General features: G+C 55.2%; 1 protein-coding gene across 2 annotated transcripts in view; it reads right to left on the bottom strand.

Moving 5' to 3' along the window:
- Positions 1 to 19,741, bottom strand: part of ADGRA2 (adhesion G protein-coupled receptor A2) — a 35,490-nt gene extending 15,749 nt beyond the window's left edge. For both annotated transcript variants that reach the window (XM_078445555.2, XM_078445556.2), the window contains exons 1-2: positions 19,029 to 19,741; positions 6,728 to 6,799 (exon numbers count right to left, since the gene is read on the bottom strand). In XM_078445555.2, coding sequence (XP_078301681.2) covers positions 6,728 to 6,799; positions 19,029 to 19,291 — 335 coding nt within the window. In that variant the 5' untranslated portion in view covers positions 19,292 to 19,741. The remainder of the gene's footprint in view (positions 1 to 6,727; positions 6,800 to 19,028) is intronic.
- Positions 19,742 to 21,588: the final 1,847 nt, after the last annotated feature.

The raw sequence follows: 21,588 nt of genomic DNA, 5'->3' as shown, positions 1-21,588 counted from the left end.
CTGTCTCAAAAATAAATAATAAAAAATGTTAAGAAAATTTAAAAAAAATAAAAAAAATAAAATATATAAAGGACTCTTCCAACTCAATAATGAAACGACAAACCTGCTGGGAAAAAAAATGGGCAAAGGATTTGCATAGACATTTCTCCAAGGAGGAGACAGAAATGACTAAATAATGCATGGAAAGATGGTCAGCACCATTAGTCATTAGGGAAATGCAAAGAAAAACCACGATGAGCTCTCACTTCACATGCACTGAGATGGCTATAATACAAAAAACAGGCAACAGCAAGTGTTGACGAGGGTGTGGAAAGACTAGAACCCTTATGCATTATTGGTGGCAGTGTAACATGGTGCAAGCCGCTGTGAAAACCAGTTTGGCAGAGGAACTACAGAACCCAGGTGCATATCCAAGAGAAGTTCACAGAAACCTGAACGCAAATGGTCGCAGCAGCATTATTCATAAGACGGCCCAAAGTGGGAACATCCCAAGTGTCCATCAACCGATAAGGCATTCGTGCTACATTCACGCAACAGAATATTAGGCCATAAAAAGGAATGAACTGCTGATATATGCTATAATATGGATAAACCTTGAAAACGTTAGGCTAAGTGGAAGAAGCCAGCTATACGGGATTACACATGACATGAATCCATTGATAGGGAATGTCCAGAATAGGCACATCTATAGAGGCAGAAAGCAGACGAGCGGTTGCTTCGGGCTAGGAAATAGCAGGAGGAATGGGGAGTGGCTGCTCATGATTCAAGGTTGCTTTTTGGAGACGATGAAAATGCTCTAAAGTGAGGTCGTGGTGACTGAACGACTGTGTAAATATGCTACAAAGCATCGGATCGCACACTTGCAGTGGGTGGACTTCACGGCATGTTAATTACACCTCCCTAAAGCTGTTAAAGAGCCGGTGTGCACGACAGAGCGTGCACGTGTGCGCGGGAGCGCGTACCGCGTTTGGACAGGGTTGGGGCGGCCCCAAGTTGGCTCCCTCTGGCCCCCACAGACCTCCCTGCCTGTGGGTTTAGAAACCAAATTATAGGTTCGGAGGCCGCAGAGCAGCTTTCCCCGGGCCCTCCAGGACTTCCAGGGTTCATTGGAAAGTGGGGGCTGGCCTCCCCCCGCGCTCCGCCCCACAGGTATGGGGGCTGTCTAGGGGAGGGCAGGGAGAGGATCCAGCTGGGGAAACCTAGATGGTCTGGGGCTCTTCTTGTCTCTGGGGTCATCCAACAGGTATTTACCGAACATGTACACTATGCCAGGCATCGGTGCTACAACAGCAAGCAAGAGGGCTGTCCCCGAACCCGTAAGCCTCCCTTCCCAGCCCTCAGCGGCTCCCAAGTCGGCAGCTTCTCTTCTGCATTCCTCCCCAGTGTGAGTGGGGATGGGAAGGGGAAGAAGGCAGGGCCAGGCGGCCTTGCTCTTGGCCCCGCCCACAGATTAATGGAAACCACCTGGCGGGTGAGCAGCGGCTCCACCCCCAGATCCCCCCACCCCCCATTCCTTGCCATCGTTCCCATGAGCATCTGCTTCTAATGAGTGCCCGGCACTGCTGCATACCAGCCCCCGGGGCTCATTAATCTCATTAGGCAATGACAAATCATCCTGGGGCTGACCAGGCTCCCCTCACCAGGCCCTCTCCTCCAGGCATGCACAAGCCTCTACGGGCTTGTGTCCACACACAGCCACTGACTCGCCTGCATGCCCAGGCTCTCTCCCTTGGCCTCTTCTGGGGGCTGCCTGTCCTGTAGCCCACTTGGTCCCCGTTTGGGGGGCTTCTCACTGTGACCGTGGCACCCTCGGAGCCCTGAAAGGTCTTCTGGTGGCCTGCTCTCTGTTGAATGCGTGTGGTGGGGGATGTGGGCAGAGATGCGAGGGACCAGAGGAACGGGCCATCCGTGAGTATTTCTGGCGCCCACGTTTCAGCTACCTGACTGTCCACCCAAGGCTGGGGCGCTCTGGGCAGATCCTATGCAACGAGGGGCTGCCGACATAACATCTTGCAATTTCACACTCTTCCGAGAAGGGAACAGAATGGCCATTTACTGACAGCCCTTGCTGTCCCCACAACAGCCTGTCCAGGAGTCCCACACCGCCCTTTTCCAGGGTAGAAACCCGAGGCTTGGACAGACACCCGGAAAGTAAATGGTAGAGGCAGGATCCAATCCCAGACCTCGCTTACTCCAGAGTGGAGTTCTATGCCCTTCAAGACCTCCCCACCCCAGAAGTCTTTCCTCTGCAAAGGACAGGCTTGTCCATGCCGAGGGGAGCTGGGACACAGAGGGGAGGGCTCAGAGACAGGGTTTCTCACACCCATCTGGATGACTCTGTACACTCCTTGGCCATGAACTGCTCTGCTGGACTCTGTTTCAGGTTTTCTTGGCCGACAGAGCCCCACAAAGGGTGTCCCCCATCTCTCCTCTCACCCCAGGTGCTCTCTTGAGCACCTGTCCTCCCCTGAGATCATCTCAGGCACGTTCCCACTTGGCGCTCTCTCTGTACTCCTCCCAGCCTCAAGGTCCTGCTATGCATTAACCAGGCCTACTCCCCCCATATGCTTATACTTAACCAATTTTCAAAGGCCAGAGGGGCGCTCAGCACAAGGAGGCAATGACGGCATTTTTTGCAGCCTCGACCTGCCATTTCCATTATTAGGCCAGGCCCCAACCCTCCCACGGGACTTGCTGCTCACAGGCTCTGGGATGTTAGGCTGCCATGGACTCAGCTGCCCAAGCCTGGACGTCTGAGCTTGCCAGCACAGAGAGATCAGTGTTTCCTGGCACCAACTGCACGCCAGGCCACAGCATCTCATTTGTGATGAATAGGCCCACAGTCTAGGGGTCATCTGGTCCACTGGTTCCCAACCTCGGATGAGCATGAGAATCGTCTGCATACCTTGTAAAAAATTCCCAGCCCCCTTCCAACATGATTCATTAGCATCTCTGGGAGTGGGGCAAGGATCTCTCTCCATCCCTGGGATAGTGGGACAGTGGTTTTTGAAGACTAAGTTTTATGTGTTCACGTGGCCAGGCTATGGCACCTTGTAACTTACTCAAACATGAATGAAGGTGTTGCTGTGAAGGTATTTTGTACATGTGGCTAAAGTCTACAAATCAATTGACTTTAAAGGAGATTACCTTTGGCAATATGGGTGGGCCTCATCCAATCAGTTGAAGGGCTTAAGATTAGCAAAAAAGTTTCCTGGAGAAGAAATTCCATCTCGAGACTAAAGCATCAACTCCTGCCTGACTTTCCAGCCTGCTGGCCTGCCCTACAGATTCTGGATTTGCCAGCTACCACAATCACACAGACCATTTCCTTAAATTAAATCTCTTTATAAATAACTAAAATAAAATAATTTCTTTTTTTATTTTTTTAAAAATTTTTTAACATTTATTTATTCTTGAGACAGAGAGAGACAGAGCATGAACGGGGGAGGGGCAGAGAGAGAGGGAGACACAGAATCCGGAAGCAGGCTCCAGGCTCTGAGCCCTCAGCCCAGAGCCCGACGCGGGGCTCGAACTCACGGACCAAGAGATAGTGACCTGAGCTGAAGTCAGACGCTTAACTGACTGAGCCACCCAGGCGCCTCTAAAATAATTTCTTTATACAGATACACACACACACACACACACACACACACACACACACACACATCTCCTATTGGTTCTATTTCTCTGGAGAACCTGACTGATGCAGTGATCAGCTGGCCTGGAGATCCTGGGCTCCTCTGGCCCCTGCACTGCCTTCTATCCTTGAGAAGCATGAGCACCTACTGAACACAGCACACCCCTCTGCCCAGAGGCCTCCCCTCTTCTGGAAAGCCTGGCTGCATCATTGGGCGCTTTGATTTTTTTTCTTTCTCAAGCAGCACCTGTGGGTATCACACACACACACACACACACACACACACACACCCCAAGATCATAGAGTTTAAAATCCATAATGTGCCTTACAAATCACCCTGTTCCCCCTTTTGTTACAGATGAGGAAACTGAGGTCCCAGACCTGGCACCCACGCCTGCATCGCTCTGACTTCATTTCCTACTACCCCCCATTAACATGTCCTTCTTCTTCTTTTTTTTATGTTTATTTTTGAGAGAGAGAGAGAAAAATGATGAGTGGGGGAGGGGCAGAGAGAGAGCGAGACAGAGCGAGACAGAGGGAGACAGAGGATTTGAAGCCAGCTTTGCACTGAGAGCAGAGCCCAATGTGGGGCTCAAACTCACAAACTGAAATCATGACCTGAGCTAAAGTCAGGCGCTCAACTGACTGAGCCACCCAGGAGCCCCAACATGTCCTTCTTCTGCTTCTCAGACCCACTAGGCATACTGTGGATGTAGGGCCTTCCCCTCCAGATTCTTCCCTTCCTTAGGTCTTGGGCTCAGTCATCTTGTCAGCAAGTCCCTCCTTGACCTCGATACATAAAGTAGCAGGCTTCCCCTCTGCCATTGCTTTCTCCCCCCTTCACCCTGCGTTGGGTTTCTTTGTAGTACTTATCATTTCCTGATATCTTTGTACATTTATTTGCTGTTTTCCGGGTCCCATCAGTTGAGGGTAAGTTCCATGAGGGCAGGCACTTGGTTTGCTGTGTTCACTCCTAGTGCCTAGAACAGAGCTCAGCACACAAACAGGGCTCTAGAATGAAGACCTTGGATGATTCCTAACCTCCAAGCAGGGCTCACACTCAGGATTCTGACTTCTCATCTGTCTCCTGCCCTGTGCGCCTGCCACACCACATGATGTGGCAGTCAGTCATTATTCTTTGACTACTCTCATCTTTCTCTGATGGCTTCCCATGCTTTGAAAGCACCTGCTGTGCAGTGACCTGAGTCCGTGGTGCTGGGGGGGGGGGGGCGGGGTTCAGTGTGGTGGCATGGGTGGGAAGGAAAGGACTGTCTTTTTTCTTTATCAGAACATTTACTCTCATGAGACTGAAGGATGAGAAGCAGGGAGACCCCTGTGGGTCTTTGATAAAGTGAGAGGGTAAAGATGGGAAGACTTTAGTGGGGCCACGGGAGGCTCAGAGCAGCTCTCGCTGGAGCTAAGAAGGGAGAGCAGCTCTGGGCGGTGGTCAGCTCTGGTGGGGGCAGGGCAAAGGGCTGGAGGCAGCTCTAGTTTGTCATCCTCCAAAAGATCCCTGGAAGGAGCACGAGGTTTCCGGCCCCACAGCCCTCTAAGACCAAGCCTGGGCTGAGTGCAGGAATCCGAGCATCCGCACGCTTAATTGCGTGTGGGAGGTAAAAGTTTTCCCTATTTGTTCGTACCCAAGGAGACTTTTTAATAGCAGCTTGGTGGCAGTCCTTTCTACCTTGTCTGGACCACCCTGCCTGTGAGCTGCAGAGCAGATGGTAGAGGGACCTGGTCACGGAGCTGTGTGCTTGCACAGTCAACATCCTGAGACCCCCTCCCACCCGAGCATGCCTCAGATCGGAGAGAACGTCCTCTGCCTTTCCACCCGGAACGTGGGCTTGCTCCTTCCACCCCTACTAGCCCAGCCAGGCCTCTGAGCTTTCCTTATGGCCCTGGGGACTTTGGAGGAGAGGCTTTCCCTTCCCCTGTGAAGTGGGTGGTAATAGAGATGATCTCATAAGATCATGGTCATGGTTAACGATCTAAACTCCATGTCATGTAGATACTGCATCCCAATTGCCCTTGAATTTTCCAGCCCTCACAGATCAGTGAGGTTCCTCCTTTGGGCACTAGGGAAACCCCAACCTCCTTAATTCTAACACACATGGCATTGTCGTAGTCTCCACTAGACTGTAATCTCTGGCTCTTTGAGAGCAGGCTTCCCCCTGATTCTTCTGTATCCCCCATCACACTGATCCAAGCCTGTCGGGTGAAATGGTACTAGAGGGGCAGGGGCCCTGTTGAAGGATTTAGGAATGCCCAGCAGGGTAGGAGCAGAGGTAGGAGAGAGGGTGCCGAAGGGGCGGAAAGAAGCAAGGATAGGGCTCCAGGAGGGACGGGGGCCCAGATGTCCTGTGGGAGGCAGGACCTAAAGCTGTCGTACAGGCTATGGTTCCTGGAGCCGGTCAGCTGAACAGGGAGTTGACAGAGGGGCTCGTTTGGCAGGTTAAGTGGCTTGCCCTCGACTGAGTCAGGTCCCCAACTCTGTTAAAAAAGTTCTTCCTGGCCAGCGGGGTCCTTGCAGTCCTGAGTCCAAGGCCAGCCTGCCTGGGCCTGTAGGGCAGGACGCAGCTCCAGACCGGGGCAGTGCGGGTGGGGGCCTTCTGGATGTAATCCACTTTCCCACCCTCGGCCCAGGCGCTAGCCCCTTGGGGTTTTGTCTGTTGGTTTGTTTGGCTGGGGGGAGACAAGGAAAGAGGCCCCAGTCACACTAAATCCTCCTCAGCCCTTTATGCTGGGCCCCCAGCTGGATGGGGGAGATGGCATCTGGCCAGCTAAGGGGCTCAGCCCTCACAGCTAATTGCTCATTAAAGAGCGTTAATGAACTTCCCTTAGCCCCATCGTTGCCTAAACCAGCGAGGCTTCCCTACTTCTCGCTGCCGTCACTGGTTGAAGGAGCCGGTCTCTCTCTATACCCTTCACCTGGTGGTCAAGTCTCGCGGGTCTGACTCTGGGCTCTGCTTAGCCAGCAGGTCCTAGGGTTGAGAAGTCCCTCAGCACCCAGTGTTCCCCCTCCTGCCTGGACTGACTTTTTGCCCATGACCGTTATCCCCCACCTCCGCCCCACTTTGCCCCAACACTTACAGCTTCTCCAGCAGGGACAGTCCCAGGAAGGATCCATTCCGCAGCCCAGTAATCTTGTTGTTGCTCAAGAGCCTGAAGGAACAGAGAGAACACAGACAGGAGAACGTGCTGTTACAAGCCAGAAAGTGTGGCTGGAGCGGGGATGCGGTTTCACCACTACAACCATGTTGCTTTCTGTGTAAATGGTGCCCCCTTTCTTGTAAATGGTGCAAGACAGTAGCCCCACCCCCTCTAGGAAAGAGCCAGTGAATGGTTCAAGCAGATTGGTTAGCCCACTGAGCCCCAAATTAGATATTCACCTGCCCTGGGTTCCCTGCCATGGCCCGCATCTGACTCAGGACTCTATGTAAGTGGGCTGAACAGGTGTCGAGTTGCGATGGCCCCTTTACACCTTAGAACCACTGCCGGAGCCGCAGCGCCCTCCTCCTGCCCTCCAGGGCTCTTTCTCAGGTCTTCAGCCCCATACCCCGAGGAGAGTGGTAAGGGGAATGGTCTGAATTGGGTCAGGGCTCTGGCAGGTGGAACAGGAGGTCCAGTAGGTATGGAGGCAGGTGGGAGGAGCTGCCCATCATTGGGCAACACTCTGTGAGCCGAGGACTTCACAGGAGGGGACTGTTCCCAGCCCTCGAAGGCCCCCAGTTCAGAGGGACTGCGTACCCTTGCCTCCCTAAGCCTGGCTTCGGCCTCGACAGAAAACCGATAGAGCCCTGTGCCTGGTGGAAGCCCGGGCCTTGGCCTTTGCCTCTGCCCACTCTGAGTTCTGTTTATTTATTTGTATTTAGAGGGGGAGGAGAGGGGCCCCAAGCTACTGACTAAACCCACTCTGCCCACCCACTTAGCCTTTCTCTGCCAGACTCCCTCCCTGGGAGGAGGAAGTTCCAGACCAGCCAAAGGGCTCATCCTTTGAGTTAATTGCTTATTAAAACGCTTTAATGAGCCTCTCAGCCCAAACTCTTGCCTGCTCTGGGCTGAAACAAAGGGTTTCACTTCTTTGCTCCTATTGGTGGACATGGAAAGGCCAGAGTTGTAGGTCTGGAATCTTCTCTCGAGTGGGCAGCCTCTGGGATGGACAGTAAAAGAGATCTTGGGGGACGGGGGTGGGGACAAGGCATGCTAGCAGCTGTCAAGAGTTCTGCCCACAAGCTTACTGGAAGTGGGTAGGTGAATATATCAAGACAGGTGTGAGATGGCCCCAGACAGCTGACATTCCAATACTCCACCTTCAAGAGGCTCATGGAGGACAGACAACGGCCAGGATGGAGGCTAGAGTGGAAGGGGGCTCCCTCCCTTCCCTGCTCTCCAGATAGACCCCTCCCACCCTTCTGGTCCCCAACTAAGGGTCCTTTCAACAGTGACACTTCCTAGCAGGGCCTGAATAGTGACTGTGTGAAAGCGTTGCGGGGGAGGGGATGCTGGGTTTCCAAAGGGCTCACACACACACACACACACACACACACACACACACACCCTTGACATTTCAAAAAGTACATCACAGTTGTCATTATATGAATAATTAGAACTCACATTGACCCCTTTATTCTCATTTTATGGATTAGGATGATTTTAAAACTTTAAAAAGTTTACTTATTTATTTTGAGAGAGAGAGAGAGTGAGCAGGGGAGGGGCAGAGAGAGAGGGAGAGAGAGAATCCCAAGCAGGCTCCGCACTGTCAGCATAGAGCCTGATGTGGGGCTTGAACGCAGAAACCAAGAGATCATGACCAGAGCTGAAACCAAGAGTCAGACACTTAACCAACTGAGCCACCCAGGTGCCCCTGATTGATTAGGATGATTTTAAATCGCATTACACATGGTGGTTATAAATCATAAATAATCTTGTCAGTTCTTAGGGTCTCTAATGGTCTCATTTAGGCCCTGGTGGGGCTGCAGGGGCTCCCTCCATGGTGACGGGCTCTTGACGGTGTGACTTTTAAATCAAAGCCCATCTCGCCTCATCTCTTGTTCATTCCCTTTGTATGCTCAGAGTTTGAGGTTTAGAGGTTGCATTAAATGTCAGAGAAGGTGAGAGAGGACCCCTTGGTGTTTTTAGAAGTGTCAGGAAGAATAGTGGAGAAAGGGCATAGGTTTCAACCTCCCCCCCCCAACCCCAAGGGTGTCCCCCAGGGACTGCCCCCTCCTTGGGTTTGTGGGGAATGGGATGCTGATAAGGCTGAGGGTACAGGGGAGGGGGAGGAGGAGGGAGAGGGTATGGTAGGAGAGAGAAACAGGGCTCCTGAATTATCACAAGCCTGTTCATGAAGGGGGAAGCCCGAGAACATTATTTCTCAAACTTGAGCAGAGACCTGGTAAAGGGAGGAAAAAATATCTTCTTTCCTGAGAATATGTCTGAGGATTCTAGTTTGAGAAATATTGACTTTGGAAATGAAAATCTTACACTATGAAAATACCTTCTAATAATTATCTCAAAATTATCTGCAAAAGAATTTTGTTTAAATATCATTGAACAGAAAATTAAAAAAAAAAAAAAGTCTTCCAACTCCCAATCCCCTGAGATTAAGACCTGGGATCCTAATTTGAGAATCCTGTCTAGACAGGTCTAAAGGTGGCGTTGGGGTGCACCCCACATTCTTCAGACTCTTCAGCCTTTAACCTTTGAACACCTTTTGCATACCCCAAATTCTTTAACCCAGAGCTGGTCAATAGAAGTATAGTGTGAGCTGCATACGTAATTTCAAATGTTCTAGTAGCCACATTTTTTTTAAGTTTAAAAATTAATTCTAATAATATATTTTATTTAACTCAAAGTATTAAAATGTTAGCATTTCAACATGCGATCGATATACAAAATTAGTAATGAGACGTTTTCCTTTTTTCTGTTTTTGGTACTCAGATTTTGGAATCTGCGAGTATTCTACTGTTCCAGCATATCTCAATTCAGACCAGCCACCTTACAGGTGCTCAGGAACCACATGTGGCTAGTGGCTTAACCCTTATCCAGTTTCCTTGTGGCCAGCACCTCCCCAGGAGGAAGTCTGGGTTGCTTGAGAGATACTGAGGAAATTGTGTGGGGGGTGGGGGGGGGCGTGTGGGGGCAGAGCAAAGGATTGGGGACCAGCCCAGAGTCAGGTGAGGATGAGCCTATGGCCCAGAAAAGGACCAACTCATCTCTTGGTGTCCTATCCCTCTCTGGCAGGGCCCCCTCTCTCTGAGACAGCCCCTGTTGTGCTGGGGAGGTGCGGGGGCGGGGGGTCAGCTGCAGCCCACGCTTCCGGTTTGACTAGCCCGGTGCAAACGCTGTCTTGAAATGAGATACTTTTCTTGTAGCAGAGAACATGTCCCTGATCTCCCCCATACCCACTCTCTATAAGACATTCATGAAAGCAGGGACACCAGGCAAACTGGTTCACCCTTCTCCTCGCATGGGTCTCCTTCTTGCCATATTTCTAGTTCTTGGACAAACTTCAGGCAGATATCTGTATGATCCAAGTCCCCAAATACCCAGAATTGGATCTTTTGGTCTTTACAACCTAGATGGGGCTGAGGAAATTTTGCTTTGGATCCAGATTATCCAGAAAATGGCTTCGGCTGTGCTTGTTGGTTCAGTTCTCAGGAGGTGCCCTTTGTGAGTCTGGTGGGGTGGAGAGGGCAGTGATTTGGGACAGAAAGTGCTTGGGTCTAGTGTTGTCTTGGGCAAGTAGGAAGCTGGCAGTTAGTAGGGGTTGAAGAAGACATGCACAGCCTCTTCCAACGGGAAGAAGAATGTTCCCACCACGCTAGGCTGTCTCAAGGGGACAAAAACAGGCCAGGCGGCCCCGGCAATCAGGCAGGGAAGGATCGGGAGCCTTGGTCCATGGTTCCATCCAGCCTCACAGACACAGTGCCAGCTTGGGCCCATCTTAACCACCCTGCCACCCCTACCGGACAGATACTTCCTCAGCCTGCCCCAACCCCTCGCCCTGCAACAGCACAGGGAGCCTGCCAGGTGGATCTCCTTCCCAACCACGCTTGCCCCCGCTGCATGGACCTCTGGCTCACCCAACCCGGCCTCTCCAGCTTTTCTTCCCTCCCTCCCCGTCTACCACTCCGACATCGTCACATAGTCCCAGGAAGGGGGGCCGGTCCCTGGAGTCCCCTGTTCTCTTACCCTAGGGTCTGAAATCTGGCCAAGGAGAGGGGGCATACTGAGTCTATTCCAGAACTCTCTCCCAGCCAGGGTCCTATTTTAGGGAAGAGGAGCAAGCAGAGTTACCGCTAACGAGGCTGGAGGCCAAGGGAGCGAGTGGCTGGCGTCTACAGAGAGGCCCTGTGGCCTTTGGGCAGCCACAGGAACTCACCAGATCCCAGCCCAACATCAGAGATGACCCCGTAGGGGTCATGTGGGCACCACTCCGTGGGACATGGGGCCAACACATGCCTGAACCAAATTGTTCTCTCAGATGCAGGAAGAGTCATACATGTCATACCCCCCTCCTCCACCGTGTGAGGACCACACGTCTGGACACTTGGGGAATCTGTGCCCTCCAGGGAGTCTGAGCCTGGAATTCAGACCATCCTCAAGGCCCTCAGGGCTCAGGAGGACCTGTCTCCAACATCTGTTGCTGGCACCTTGGCAGTGTCTTAGGGACGCCGTCAGTGAGGGATCTCAGGCCCACAGCCACTCTGAACGGTCAAGTGGAACCAGACTCCCAGCTCCTTCTGCGGGCACAGTGCCCAAGGCCTCTGAGCACTTCCAGGGCCCACAAAGATGTCTGAAAACGAAAAAATAATCACTGCCTCTGAAATATAAATGCTATAAAAAGCAAAATTGACATTAACAAACCCTTAACTAAATAACAACCAAATGTCCTACTATGTCGATTAGCAGTGATTGTTATGTTCCTCGCAGGCCGTGGGTGCATTTCAGTATGCCTGATATGACAATAGGGTCTCTAAAAGTGACACTGCCTCTGGTCCACAGGCCCTGCCTTGACATATACCCTCAGACGAAAGGCTGCCCTCCTGTGGCTTCCCCTCCTTTCCCTTCTCTTCAGGGCTGCCCTTCATGTCCATGCAGCCTGATTGCAGGGGACTTACATGTTGGAGGAGACATACAGTGTTCCTGAAATTCCCTGCCATCCCCTCCCTTGGCTGGAGGCCTGACTGGAAGGAGACCTAGGTAGGAACTTGCTTCCTCGGGCTGTAGGGGGTTGTGTCTGGATATGGTCTCTGATCTCAGCCTTGAAGCTGAACTGTCCAGGCAAGGGCCTGAGGTCAAGGCTGGGAAAGAAGATAGTCTTGGAATGGCTCCTATGTGTGGGGCCTTCTAGTCTCCTTTTCTCTAACCTACCCTCTGTACAAGGGCACCCTATCCTGGTGGGGAGCAGGCACGACCAAGAAATTGGGGCTGAGATGGGGAGGACTGACTGGAGAAGAAGTGCTACAGGTCTTTGTGGTTGGGTGGTCCGTGTGCCTTGATGGGGGTCTGGGGGCCCCAACACCCTAGCTTGAGCCCATGGAATCGAGTCTGCTATAATCATTCACACCTAGGCATTCATTCATTTATTCTTCAAATCTACACTAACGCCCATTGTGGGCTCAGCCCCGTGTAACACAATAGCACTACAAACATCAATGAGACACTGCGTCTACAATCCTCCATTCACGAAAGGTGGAGGGCCATGTGTCAGACAGGATGCAATGTTTGTGTGTGTGTGTCCCTGGATTTGAAGAAACTGGGAAGTTACTCCCAGTCCACCTTAAGTGCTTCTTCAAACGGCCTAAAATCTCAGCCTGGGGTAGGGGTGGGAGGGGGCATAGTTTTGGGTGAAGAAAATGGATTTCTTTTCAAATGCTTTTCAAAGACAAATAAACCTGAAAGGATCAATCTGAAATCAGTCATTTTTACCCAAGTACAAATTTGTCCTTTAATCTTTCTACCCCTGAAGTTTTCCTTGGGAGCCCTGAGGCCCCAATCCTGTCCTGCTTTTGTGAGCCGGTATCCAGTCTCCATGATGCGACTGTAAGGCCCCTGAGGTCAGAGACCGGGTCTCTCGCCTCCTGGCACTGGCGCCGGGCTGGTCAACAGCAGGCGGTGGCTGAATGAATGGATGGGTATCCGGAGAGGCAGAGCTCCAGGGAATGTGGGGGTGGTGGATGGACAGAGTTCACACTGAACCCCGGTTTCCTCCTTCCTCCACGCCCCTCCCCCACCCCCGCCCCGCCCCGCCCCGCCCCCTACCGCTCCGTCTGGGCAGAGCTCACTCCTGACAGCTTGGAGACAGCTCCCATCCCTCTCCAAGCTAAGCTGGCTCCACAGTATAGCCCTCCTGAGACATCACCCACCCCCACAGGGGTGGCATCCTCCTGAAGCTGTGCGTGGTGCAAGGGAGGGAGAGAAACACCAGGAAGCATGCTTTAGACACCACTTTCCCTGGGTCCATCTGATTTCAAATACTCTGCAGTGATTCTGTACAGAGGTCCCCTAAGCACACAGGTATTTGCTAGGCTATTATCTACCCCTTAACCCTGGCTCATGTGTCCGTTTGGAGGAAGTGGATTAGTATTATCTCCTCTGCCCTGTCCCCGGGGGGTATGCGGTCTCTGATTTGTCACTATGGGAAGAGGCTGAGAGCAGGAACCCTGGGTCTGGCTCCGAGCTGTGTCATCTTGGGCAGGTCAGCCCCTCTCTGGGGGTTTCTTCTCAGTAAAAGAAGGGTTTGGACAGAAGACTCCCACTCATTATATTTGATGGTTTTTCCCATCCTGAATACTGTGTCTCCTAGAGCCTGAAGTCTGAAGTTTCTGCCTCACCACACGGTTCCCAGCAGGCAAAGAGCCCTGGGTGGGTGGGTGGGGGTGCAGCTCTCGGACCTTCCTTCTCTTTCCAGCTGGGAGATGTCTGGCCCCTCATGGTCAGGCTGTAACTCCCTCCTCAGGCTTCTCTCCACCCCGTTCCCTGCTCCTCTGTGACAGATTGGTTCCCCTGCCCCTCACCTGGCCCCATCCATCTTGCACACCCCTTTGCTCCTCCATCCCGCCTCTCCCCACTCAAAGGGCTGGAGAAGCTGGGTCCTGGGAGGTTGCCTGACTTTGCTACACTCCACAGTTTCTCTGCTCCCCCCACCCCCATCACCAGTCCTAAAAGCAAAGGAATGTTCTGGAGTTTGGGAAGGATGGGGGCCCGCCAGAGGAGGGAGGAAGGGGAGGAGGCAGCTTTGTCCTGTCAGTGTCTGAGCTCTAAATAGAACAGAGCGGCTGGGCTGGGGGAATGAAAATAAACAGCCCCTCCAAGCAGCCCCTTCCTAGCAGTTACCGGACTTGCCTTCTAGTTCCTCAGCCCAGGGCCATTTCCCTCCCCTCTTCTCCCCTGCTCTCTGTCTGATCCCAGGGAGTAGTGGGGGGGGGGGGGGGGTCTATACCTTAGAGGGAGTGAGGCGTACTGGTTCAGGCTGTGTGGCTTTGGGGAACTCACTTCCCCTCTCTGGGCTTCGGTGAGGAGAGCCCACTAAATGGAAGGATCAGCTCAGAGGTGGCTGGAACTTTTTCTCCCTCAAGAAAGGGTTCTTATCCCAGTGATTCTCATGTGGCATAAACTTGGAAACTCTCTCCCTTTAAAAACATGACCCCCAATTTCAGGGTCAATTTATGGTCAGGTTCAAATTACACTGGTTTGCCTGTGCCCTTGGGGGAAATTCTCAGACTCACCCCCAGGACTGGGGATTGCCCACCACCCCATCCCCCAGCACAGAAGGATGATCCATGGTAGTCAGCAGGAAGGGACCTCCTTGGGGATCAGGAGTAGCTGGGTTCATGCACATGTTCTGAGTAGTTCAGGCCAAATTACCCGTTCTGGGTCCTGGAACCACTGGGATGCTGAATTATAGGGGTTGTCTTTGGAGCTCAGTGCGGTGGCCTCTCCAGTCTCATTGGCGCAATGAGGACTCAACCAGTAAACCCCAGAGGGCTCTGGTCTCCGCCCAGTGCTTGCCCTGAGATGTGAGCAGGGACCCTAAGAGCAAGAGCCCTAAGAGCCCTAAGAGCAAGAGTCCCCAAGATCTCCAGGGAGGGGCTGGCTGCCTCCAGCTTCTCCGGGCAGGTAGTTGGAAAGTCAGGGGGCAACTTGGATTTCTTCTGGGCCCCTGATTTCACACAGGCGGGGTCAGAAGCCCACACGGGCTTGGTGCAGCTGAGACCCTGCATCAGGAGGGGAAGGTAGTGTGTTGGGAGTCTTGTAGCCTCCTCCCACCTTCGGCCCCCAGCCTCTTCCCTCTTTTCTTTCCTTCTTTCTCTCTGCTCTCTCCCCCTCCCCCTCCTCTCCCTCACAAAAGCTCTCTGTACACAGCCACTTCCTCTGGCTGCTGTCTCTGAGCCCAGACCTTATGAGAACCATATGGGGGAAAGAGGGTGGAAGAGAAGGGGGTGGGGAAGCTGGCGAGGGCCCGCCCCTCCAGCCAACATCTTTCCACTCCCTTCAGGCTCTGCGCACTGGCCGTTGGCACACTTTGCCCCAAACTCCCCCAACTGGATCTTGGTGGCTGGGGTGAGGGGCACTGGGGGGAGGGCCCCGTCCAGAGCTGGGGCTTCAGAGGGAGATCTGTGTTCGAGAACCACTTTCCTGAGACTGGAGCAAGCGCAAGGGCTGTGAAGGGGCCTCCCCTTCCCCCATGCTGCTCCTAAAGACCACCAAACCCACAGCAAAAGGACCCAGCCACCATTAGGTGCGTCTGAATGGCAAATGCCCCTTCTCTTCCATGCGGGTTTTTGACGTGGTGGGCCGCCCCCTGCCCCAGAAACGGGAGGCGAGGCTCGGGTGGCGGTGCGGAGGGGGTGTGTGGGTTCTGGGAGAGTCCGGAGTGACCAGTACCACGCCTGCCCCCTCCGCACCCAGCCTTGGAATGTTCCCAGGTCAAAAGGGCCAAGGTTCTGCTGGGAAGGAACTGGGTTTTTGAAAGCAGCTTTTGTGTCCGCTGGGTCCCAAATCAAGCCAGGTGAGCACTGAGTCCCTCACCTGAGAGGAATGGAAAGCAGCCCAACCAGCTAATCCTGGCCTCAGTTTGCTCAGCCTGTAAGATGGGAGATGCAGGGCTCGATTTGCTGATCTGCAAGGGCCTTTTCAGTGCAGACGGTCTAGGAATTTATGTGGTGGCTGGAATCCTCTGAGGGGCTGCTCAGATGTCCTGCAAGGTCCTCGCAGGAGATTTCCTTCTGGAGTTATCTGTTATCAGTCCTTTCCTAGAATTCCTTATTACCCCTTCCCCCTCCCTCTCACTCCCAGAGCTGCCAAGCAGAGGGCAGGCCCATCAGCTGCTGCCCAGGAATGGGTGGGGGGTTCACAGGGCTCCTCATCTCTCTCCCAGGCTCTCCCCAAAACAAGTCACCCACCACACCCCCCATGAGACCTTCCCCCTTGGGGGAGAGCCATAAAGGCTCCTGCTCCGGACAGGAGCCTCGGTGCCCATGGCTGTCCTGTGGACTGAGCTGAGGGGTGGGACCGATGGATCAGGAAGGGAGCCAAGAGTTCTGCTTTCCTGGAAAACTGTGCATGAAAATCCATTAGAAGGGAAAAGAGCAAAGGGTGGGGAGAGGGGGCACACGGTCTAGAAAAACAGAAGGCAGAAGTTAAGATAATAGGGGTGGAGGTGGAAGGGTTTTCAGTGAGGTAAATAGGGCTGTTCATGGAATTGCCTCAGAACTGCCTGCAAGCTCTCTCTGAGCAGAGACGGGAGGCTCCTTGCACACAGGCACCTGATCTAGAGCTTTCTTTGCCTGAGTAATCCCAGCACTGGTGTCTACCAGGTTTCCCAAGGGGGAGTCCCGGGTCCCCTTGAGCAGGGTGGGGTGTGAGGGGGACTGGAACCTGGTGGCCCATTCTGGAGGGAAACAGGGGAGGAGGGAGGTAAAGCCATGATGCATTAAAAAAAAAACAAAACCAAAACCAAAAAACAACAAACATCAGCCTAAGTCCTATTGTTTGTACCAGGTGACAGGCAAAAAGGTGAAAGGAAACAAAAAAAGTAAGGAGGAGGAGTTCGGGAGGGTGTGGAGAAGTTTTCCAAGCTCTTAGCATCATGCTTTGCTGCCAGGCTGAAGCCCCTTCCCAGCCCTGTCTCTCTTCTTCCCTCAAGAGGCATGCTGGGAAGGGATGGGTATGGCTGAACCCTGAGAAGAGAATCCCTGCCCAGCAACCAGGATCAGGATTATGTGGGGCCTGCAGGGAGAGCCTAAGAAATATGTCCATGGCTGGGATTCAGTCGCACTCTAGGCTGATGGGCCAGTGGGCTCTCAGGGGCTTCTAGGGCCTGCCCTGCCATCACTGTGGGGATGTCCAGCCAGGCTCAGGGGCTGTTCCTATGGAAGGTATCTTAAGCCAGCCAGGTCAGTGGCCTGGGACAAAGAAGAGGCCCTTCCTCTGGGAATGGTTTGCGATGGGAAGGTGAGCTAGCAGTCACGTTTGCTGCTGCCCTGTCACAATATATTCTCACCAAGAGTTGGCTGTGCCCACTCACTCACTCCTTGCAGTGGCGTCGGTGGGAATTAGCTATGGCTGGAAAGCATTAGTTACCAAATCATTCTAAGATGTACTGCAAAACCACCTTTTAATGTTTCCCCCCCTTTTTTCTGCCTTCAGTATGTTAGGATTCCCTAATCCCAACAAGCAGACATACAGAGCGACGGTGTCCCCCATATGTGTGTGAGCACAGCCACAAGAGCCAGTGCACAGACGCACAGACACACAGAGTCCTCTCTTGAACTGAGTTATCATTGCTCAGCGGGGACTCACACAGACTCCCGCCCAACCATTCCACACAGCAAGCATTTTTCTCCTCCAGAACTGAGTGGGCCGGGGAATGCCCAGGCCTGTCTGGACCCTTCAACACCACTGGACAATCAAAGAGACCAGGAAAGAGCAGCCACAGCTGCCTTCCCAGGCCACGGCCACATCCCAGGGCTGCTGCTGAGACGTGGGAGCCAGCGGACACATTGCCTCCACTCCCCCCAATGCACACACATACACTCCCGCGCACGCGCGCGCACACACACACACACACACACACACACACACACACACACACACCCCAGCTGGGGAAAATGCAGGCCAGGCGGCCAACGTCAGAGGCTGACCAGTCGTGTCCTGTCAGGAAGCCGGCAGCCTCTGAACTCACCCAACCAGAGGCATTACTGTATTGTTCTGGACACAATCAGGATAGACTGTGAGCCAGCCCCAACTCTGGGCAAGGGGCGGCGGGGGACGGTTGCCACTGGGGTCAGGAAGCCAGGAAAGGGGAAGCGCATGCAGGTTAGGTCCGGGACAGGAAAGGCATGGGCCGCGGCTAGGGCCGGACCCTCCACTCCACGGCGTGCGTGGAGCTGGGAGCACGTGGTCAGGGCAGGAAATCGCTGCCGCGGGTCGGGGTCGCTAATTCTCCTGCGGTTGTGGGGGCTTCAGGCCCCCATCAAGGAGGCTTGGGGGCGGGTGGTGGTTCGAGCCGCGCTCGTAGCCAGCAAAGTGAGAGCTCGGGAGGGCCCTGGCTGAGAAAGGAAACAGGATGACGGAAGGAGGCTGGGAGGCAGCCGCCTCCCCCTCAGCCAGGTTTCTTTCTTCGCAGTCTTGGAGCGAAGAAGTCAATCGATTAACAGCCAAAGGTCGTGTTGTACCCAGGGGAGGTAAAGGAGAGGGCGGGATGCAGGACCCGGCGCACAGCTCACTTCACCGACGCGCGCGGAGGGAGAGGGGCCAGAGGGCGACCGGGACGCCGGGGTCTCATCCAGGCCAGAAGCGCCGCAATCCCAAGGACAGATTTGCCGAGCCCTCCCTCCCGCCTGTCCCGCGGAGACAGTCTGGAAGCGGGGCTGGCAGGCTCGTGGGGCGGGTGGGGCGCCCCCCACTGGAGGAGCCAGGCCCGCGGGGTGAACCCGGGAGATTCCTCCAGCCCGGCCGAGGACGCGTCCTCCGAGGTGACAACCACAGCCACCTTTTGGGCCGCGGGTCGATCTTTCCTGAGCCTTCTTCCCCCAGCCCACCCACCTCAGGTCCCCGAAGTCTGCAACACCAGCCCAGACTGGAAAGTCGAGGGGCGTGGGCATCCCGCCAGGGCGCATTCCCCTCACCTGTGCAGGTGAGTGGGCGCCCGCTGTCCCTCTCTCTGGGGCGCAGCCGCCCCCGAAGTCCCCTCCTCCTTCCACACCCCGGAGCCCTAATCCTTCCCGTACTTCTCCAAGCCTCCCTTCACGGAGCCTGGACGCAGGCCTGTCCTAAAGTCTCTGAAGCGGCGGCAACGTCCCGTCCCCCTCTTCCCGCCCCTCCCGTCCTGTCTTCCTTCTCGCCCTCGTCGGCGCTCGGGCCGGCCGAGTAGGGTACTCACAGGGTAACGGTGCCGTTAGGCAGAAGGCCGGGCTCCGGAGGCTCCGGGAGGTCCCCGCCGCCGCACACCACCCTCCTGCGCGCCGGGTTGGGGGCGCCGCCGCTTAGCCCCTTGGGCCGCTCCCCCGAGCATTTGCAGCTGCGGATGGGCACGGGGCAGCCGGGCGCGCCCCGGGTCTCGGGAGCCAGGAGCAGTAGCCACGGCAGCAGTGGCAGCAGCAGGCGCGCTGGCGCCCCCCGCATCCTGCGTCCCGCGGCGCCCATCAGCCCATCGCCCCGCGGGGACCCACAGCGCTGGGGCCCGTCTGCGCGCCGGCCACAGGGACCCGGGCTTGCGGGAGGCGTGCTCAGCGGGGGCCCGGGGCGTCCGAGGGCGGGGCGGGGGGCCCTGGGCGGAGGCAAGCCCCGGGGTCCCCGCCGCCGCGCCCCGGGGGCATGTCCGGCGAGCGCCCCGGCGGGGAGGACGCGGGCGCGGCTGTCAGCGCGGCGCAGGCGGCCCCCGGCGGCGCGGCCCGAGGCTCTGCGCCGTGCTCCCGGGCCGGCTGAGGCCGGACCGCTCCGCGACGCCTGCTCCCTTCTTGCCGGGCCGGGACCTAGCGGATTGCGCCGGGCTCCTGCTGCCGCCGCCGCCGCTGCCTCTCCGTGCCATGGATGGAGGCAGCTCCTGCGCGGCGCCGCTCCCGCCGCCGCCGGCCCCCGCCCGCCCTCCGCGGAGGGCGCCCTCCCCTCGCCGGCTCTCCCGTCCGCGAGGCCCTAGCGCCTCCCGACACGCAGCCAGGCCGCTGCCCTCCTGGGAGCGAGAGCGGGCCGGGCGGCCTGAGGCCCCGTTTGTCCCGCGAGCCCGCCCTGAACCTAGACTTTCTCCGTCCCGCCCCTCTTCTCCGGGCCGGGACTCTTCCTCTCCACACCCCATCTCGGACCTCAGAGTCAACCACCATCACTTTCCACAAAACCCTCCCTGGCTCAAGCTCATCCAGCCCGCGCCCCCGTGTTCTGGGTCTTTCATTGCCCTGCGGGTTTGGCCGGAGATACCTGGTGCTGCCTGTTTGGGATTGTGATTGAACTTCGTTCACCGTCCTGGGGTCGCTGAGACTCAGCTTCGCTTGGCTCCTGACCTGATGGGCTAGTCTGGAAGCCGGCTCTCCCTCCCACAGACCTAGGAGTCTAGACCCTCCTCTGACGCCGGTGACCTCACGCAGCGGGGGGTGCTTGTCACTCAGCCAAGGAGGGGTCAAAGGCCAAGGCAACAGGCTAGATCTGGCCTCTTATGTGTGTGTGCGTGTGCGTGTGGGGTGGGGGCACGCGTGTGTGTTTGGGAGGCAGTGGGAATGAGGGAAATGGGAAGAGAAACAGCAGGGAACCTACCAGGGTGTGGAAAGAGCACTGCACTGTGAGTCAGGAGAGCCTCATTCTAGACAGCTCTATTTGACTTTGAACACAGCCTCTAATATCCTGGAGTATCTCTAGTCTCTGGGGTCAAGATGGGGCTCTGCCTGCCCCCTAGTTTATGAATGTCAGCTGTGGCATTTGAATGAGTGAGTGAGAGAGGGGCACTCAGTTTCCATAGGCAGAGGGCTGGGGGCTTTGGGTAGCGTCTGACCTTGACAACTGGGGATGGAAATGAAAGTTTGACCAAGGGTCTTAGATGCGCTGTAATGCAAGCTGGGAATGGGGCTGGGATCGGAGGAGAAGGGAAGTGTGGTCCAGTGTGTCTGCTCCCTCAGTTTCTCCACAAAGTGGCCGTACCTGCCACTTAATAGACCCTTTGCTGCTGAGGAGCAGGCTGCCTGGGTTGGGGGATCCATGGGCAGGAGTCCTGTTCCTCATCTTTTACTGTGTCACCTAAGAAGGTCACCATCTGCCGCCTTCCTTCTGTGCTCTTGGCCTTGTTGGTGTGTGTGGCACCTTTTCCAGCACTGTGGCCTTTCATCCAGTCTCCCACCTCTCTCTGTGGGGAAGCGCCTTCTCTTCCTGGCCCCCAGTGGCAGACACTGGGCCCAGACACTGGCTTCTTCACTTTCCCTCTCTGGCTCCACCAGTCTCTCCAGGCCGCAGGCTCTGGTTCCTTCAACTTCCAAAGATAAATAAATAGTGATTGCAAATGGAGTAAGAGAGAAGGGGCACCGACTCCCCAGCAGGAGCCCTCCGCGGGGCGGCAGGCAGGCTGAGACCGCATTCCTTTGGAAGGGTCGAGATAGAGCCACGGCCACAGGCACGGTCTGCCATTCAACTCTCCTGCTCCCAGGCAAGGAAAACTTCTCAGAGAGGAGGAGGAGAGGGCTCTGGCCTGGGTCACACAGCTTCTTTTGTCAATTCCTTTTGCTAAACGAAGACAGTCAGAAGTCTGGACGGGAGTTGCGCTGTGACATGAACTCTCTGAGGCTGTATAGAGGCCACATGACATTTAATGAGGCAGAGCTTCCCCACAGGTGGGACCAAGGTGCCTCACGGGGACATTTATAAAATGCTGTCCTGTCCTGCTTGGCATCACGTTTGACTTCCATACCCGCCCAGAGGAGGTGAATGGGGGCAGGAGTCACTTTCCCATTTTACAAGTGTGG

This window comes from Panthera onca, chromosome B1, assembly GCF_046562875.1.
Source record: "Panthera onca isolate mPanOnc1 chromosome B1, mPanOnc1 haplotype 2, whole genome shotgun sequence".
Lineage (NCBI taxonomy): Eukaryota > Metazoa > Chordata > Mammalia > Carnivora > Felidae > Panthera > Panthera onca.
The sequence above is the reverse complement of the archived record's forward strand: the minus strand, read 5'-3'. Positions and strand labels throughout refer to the sequence as shown.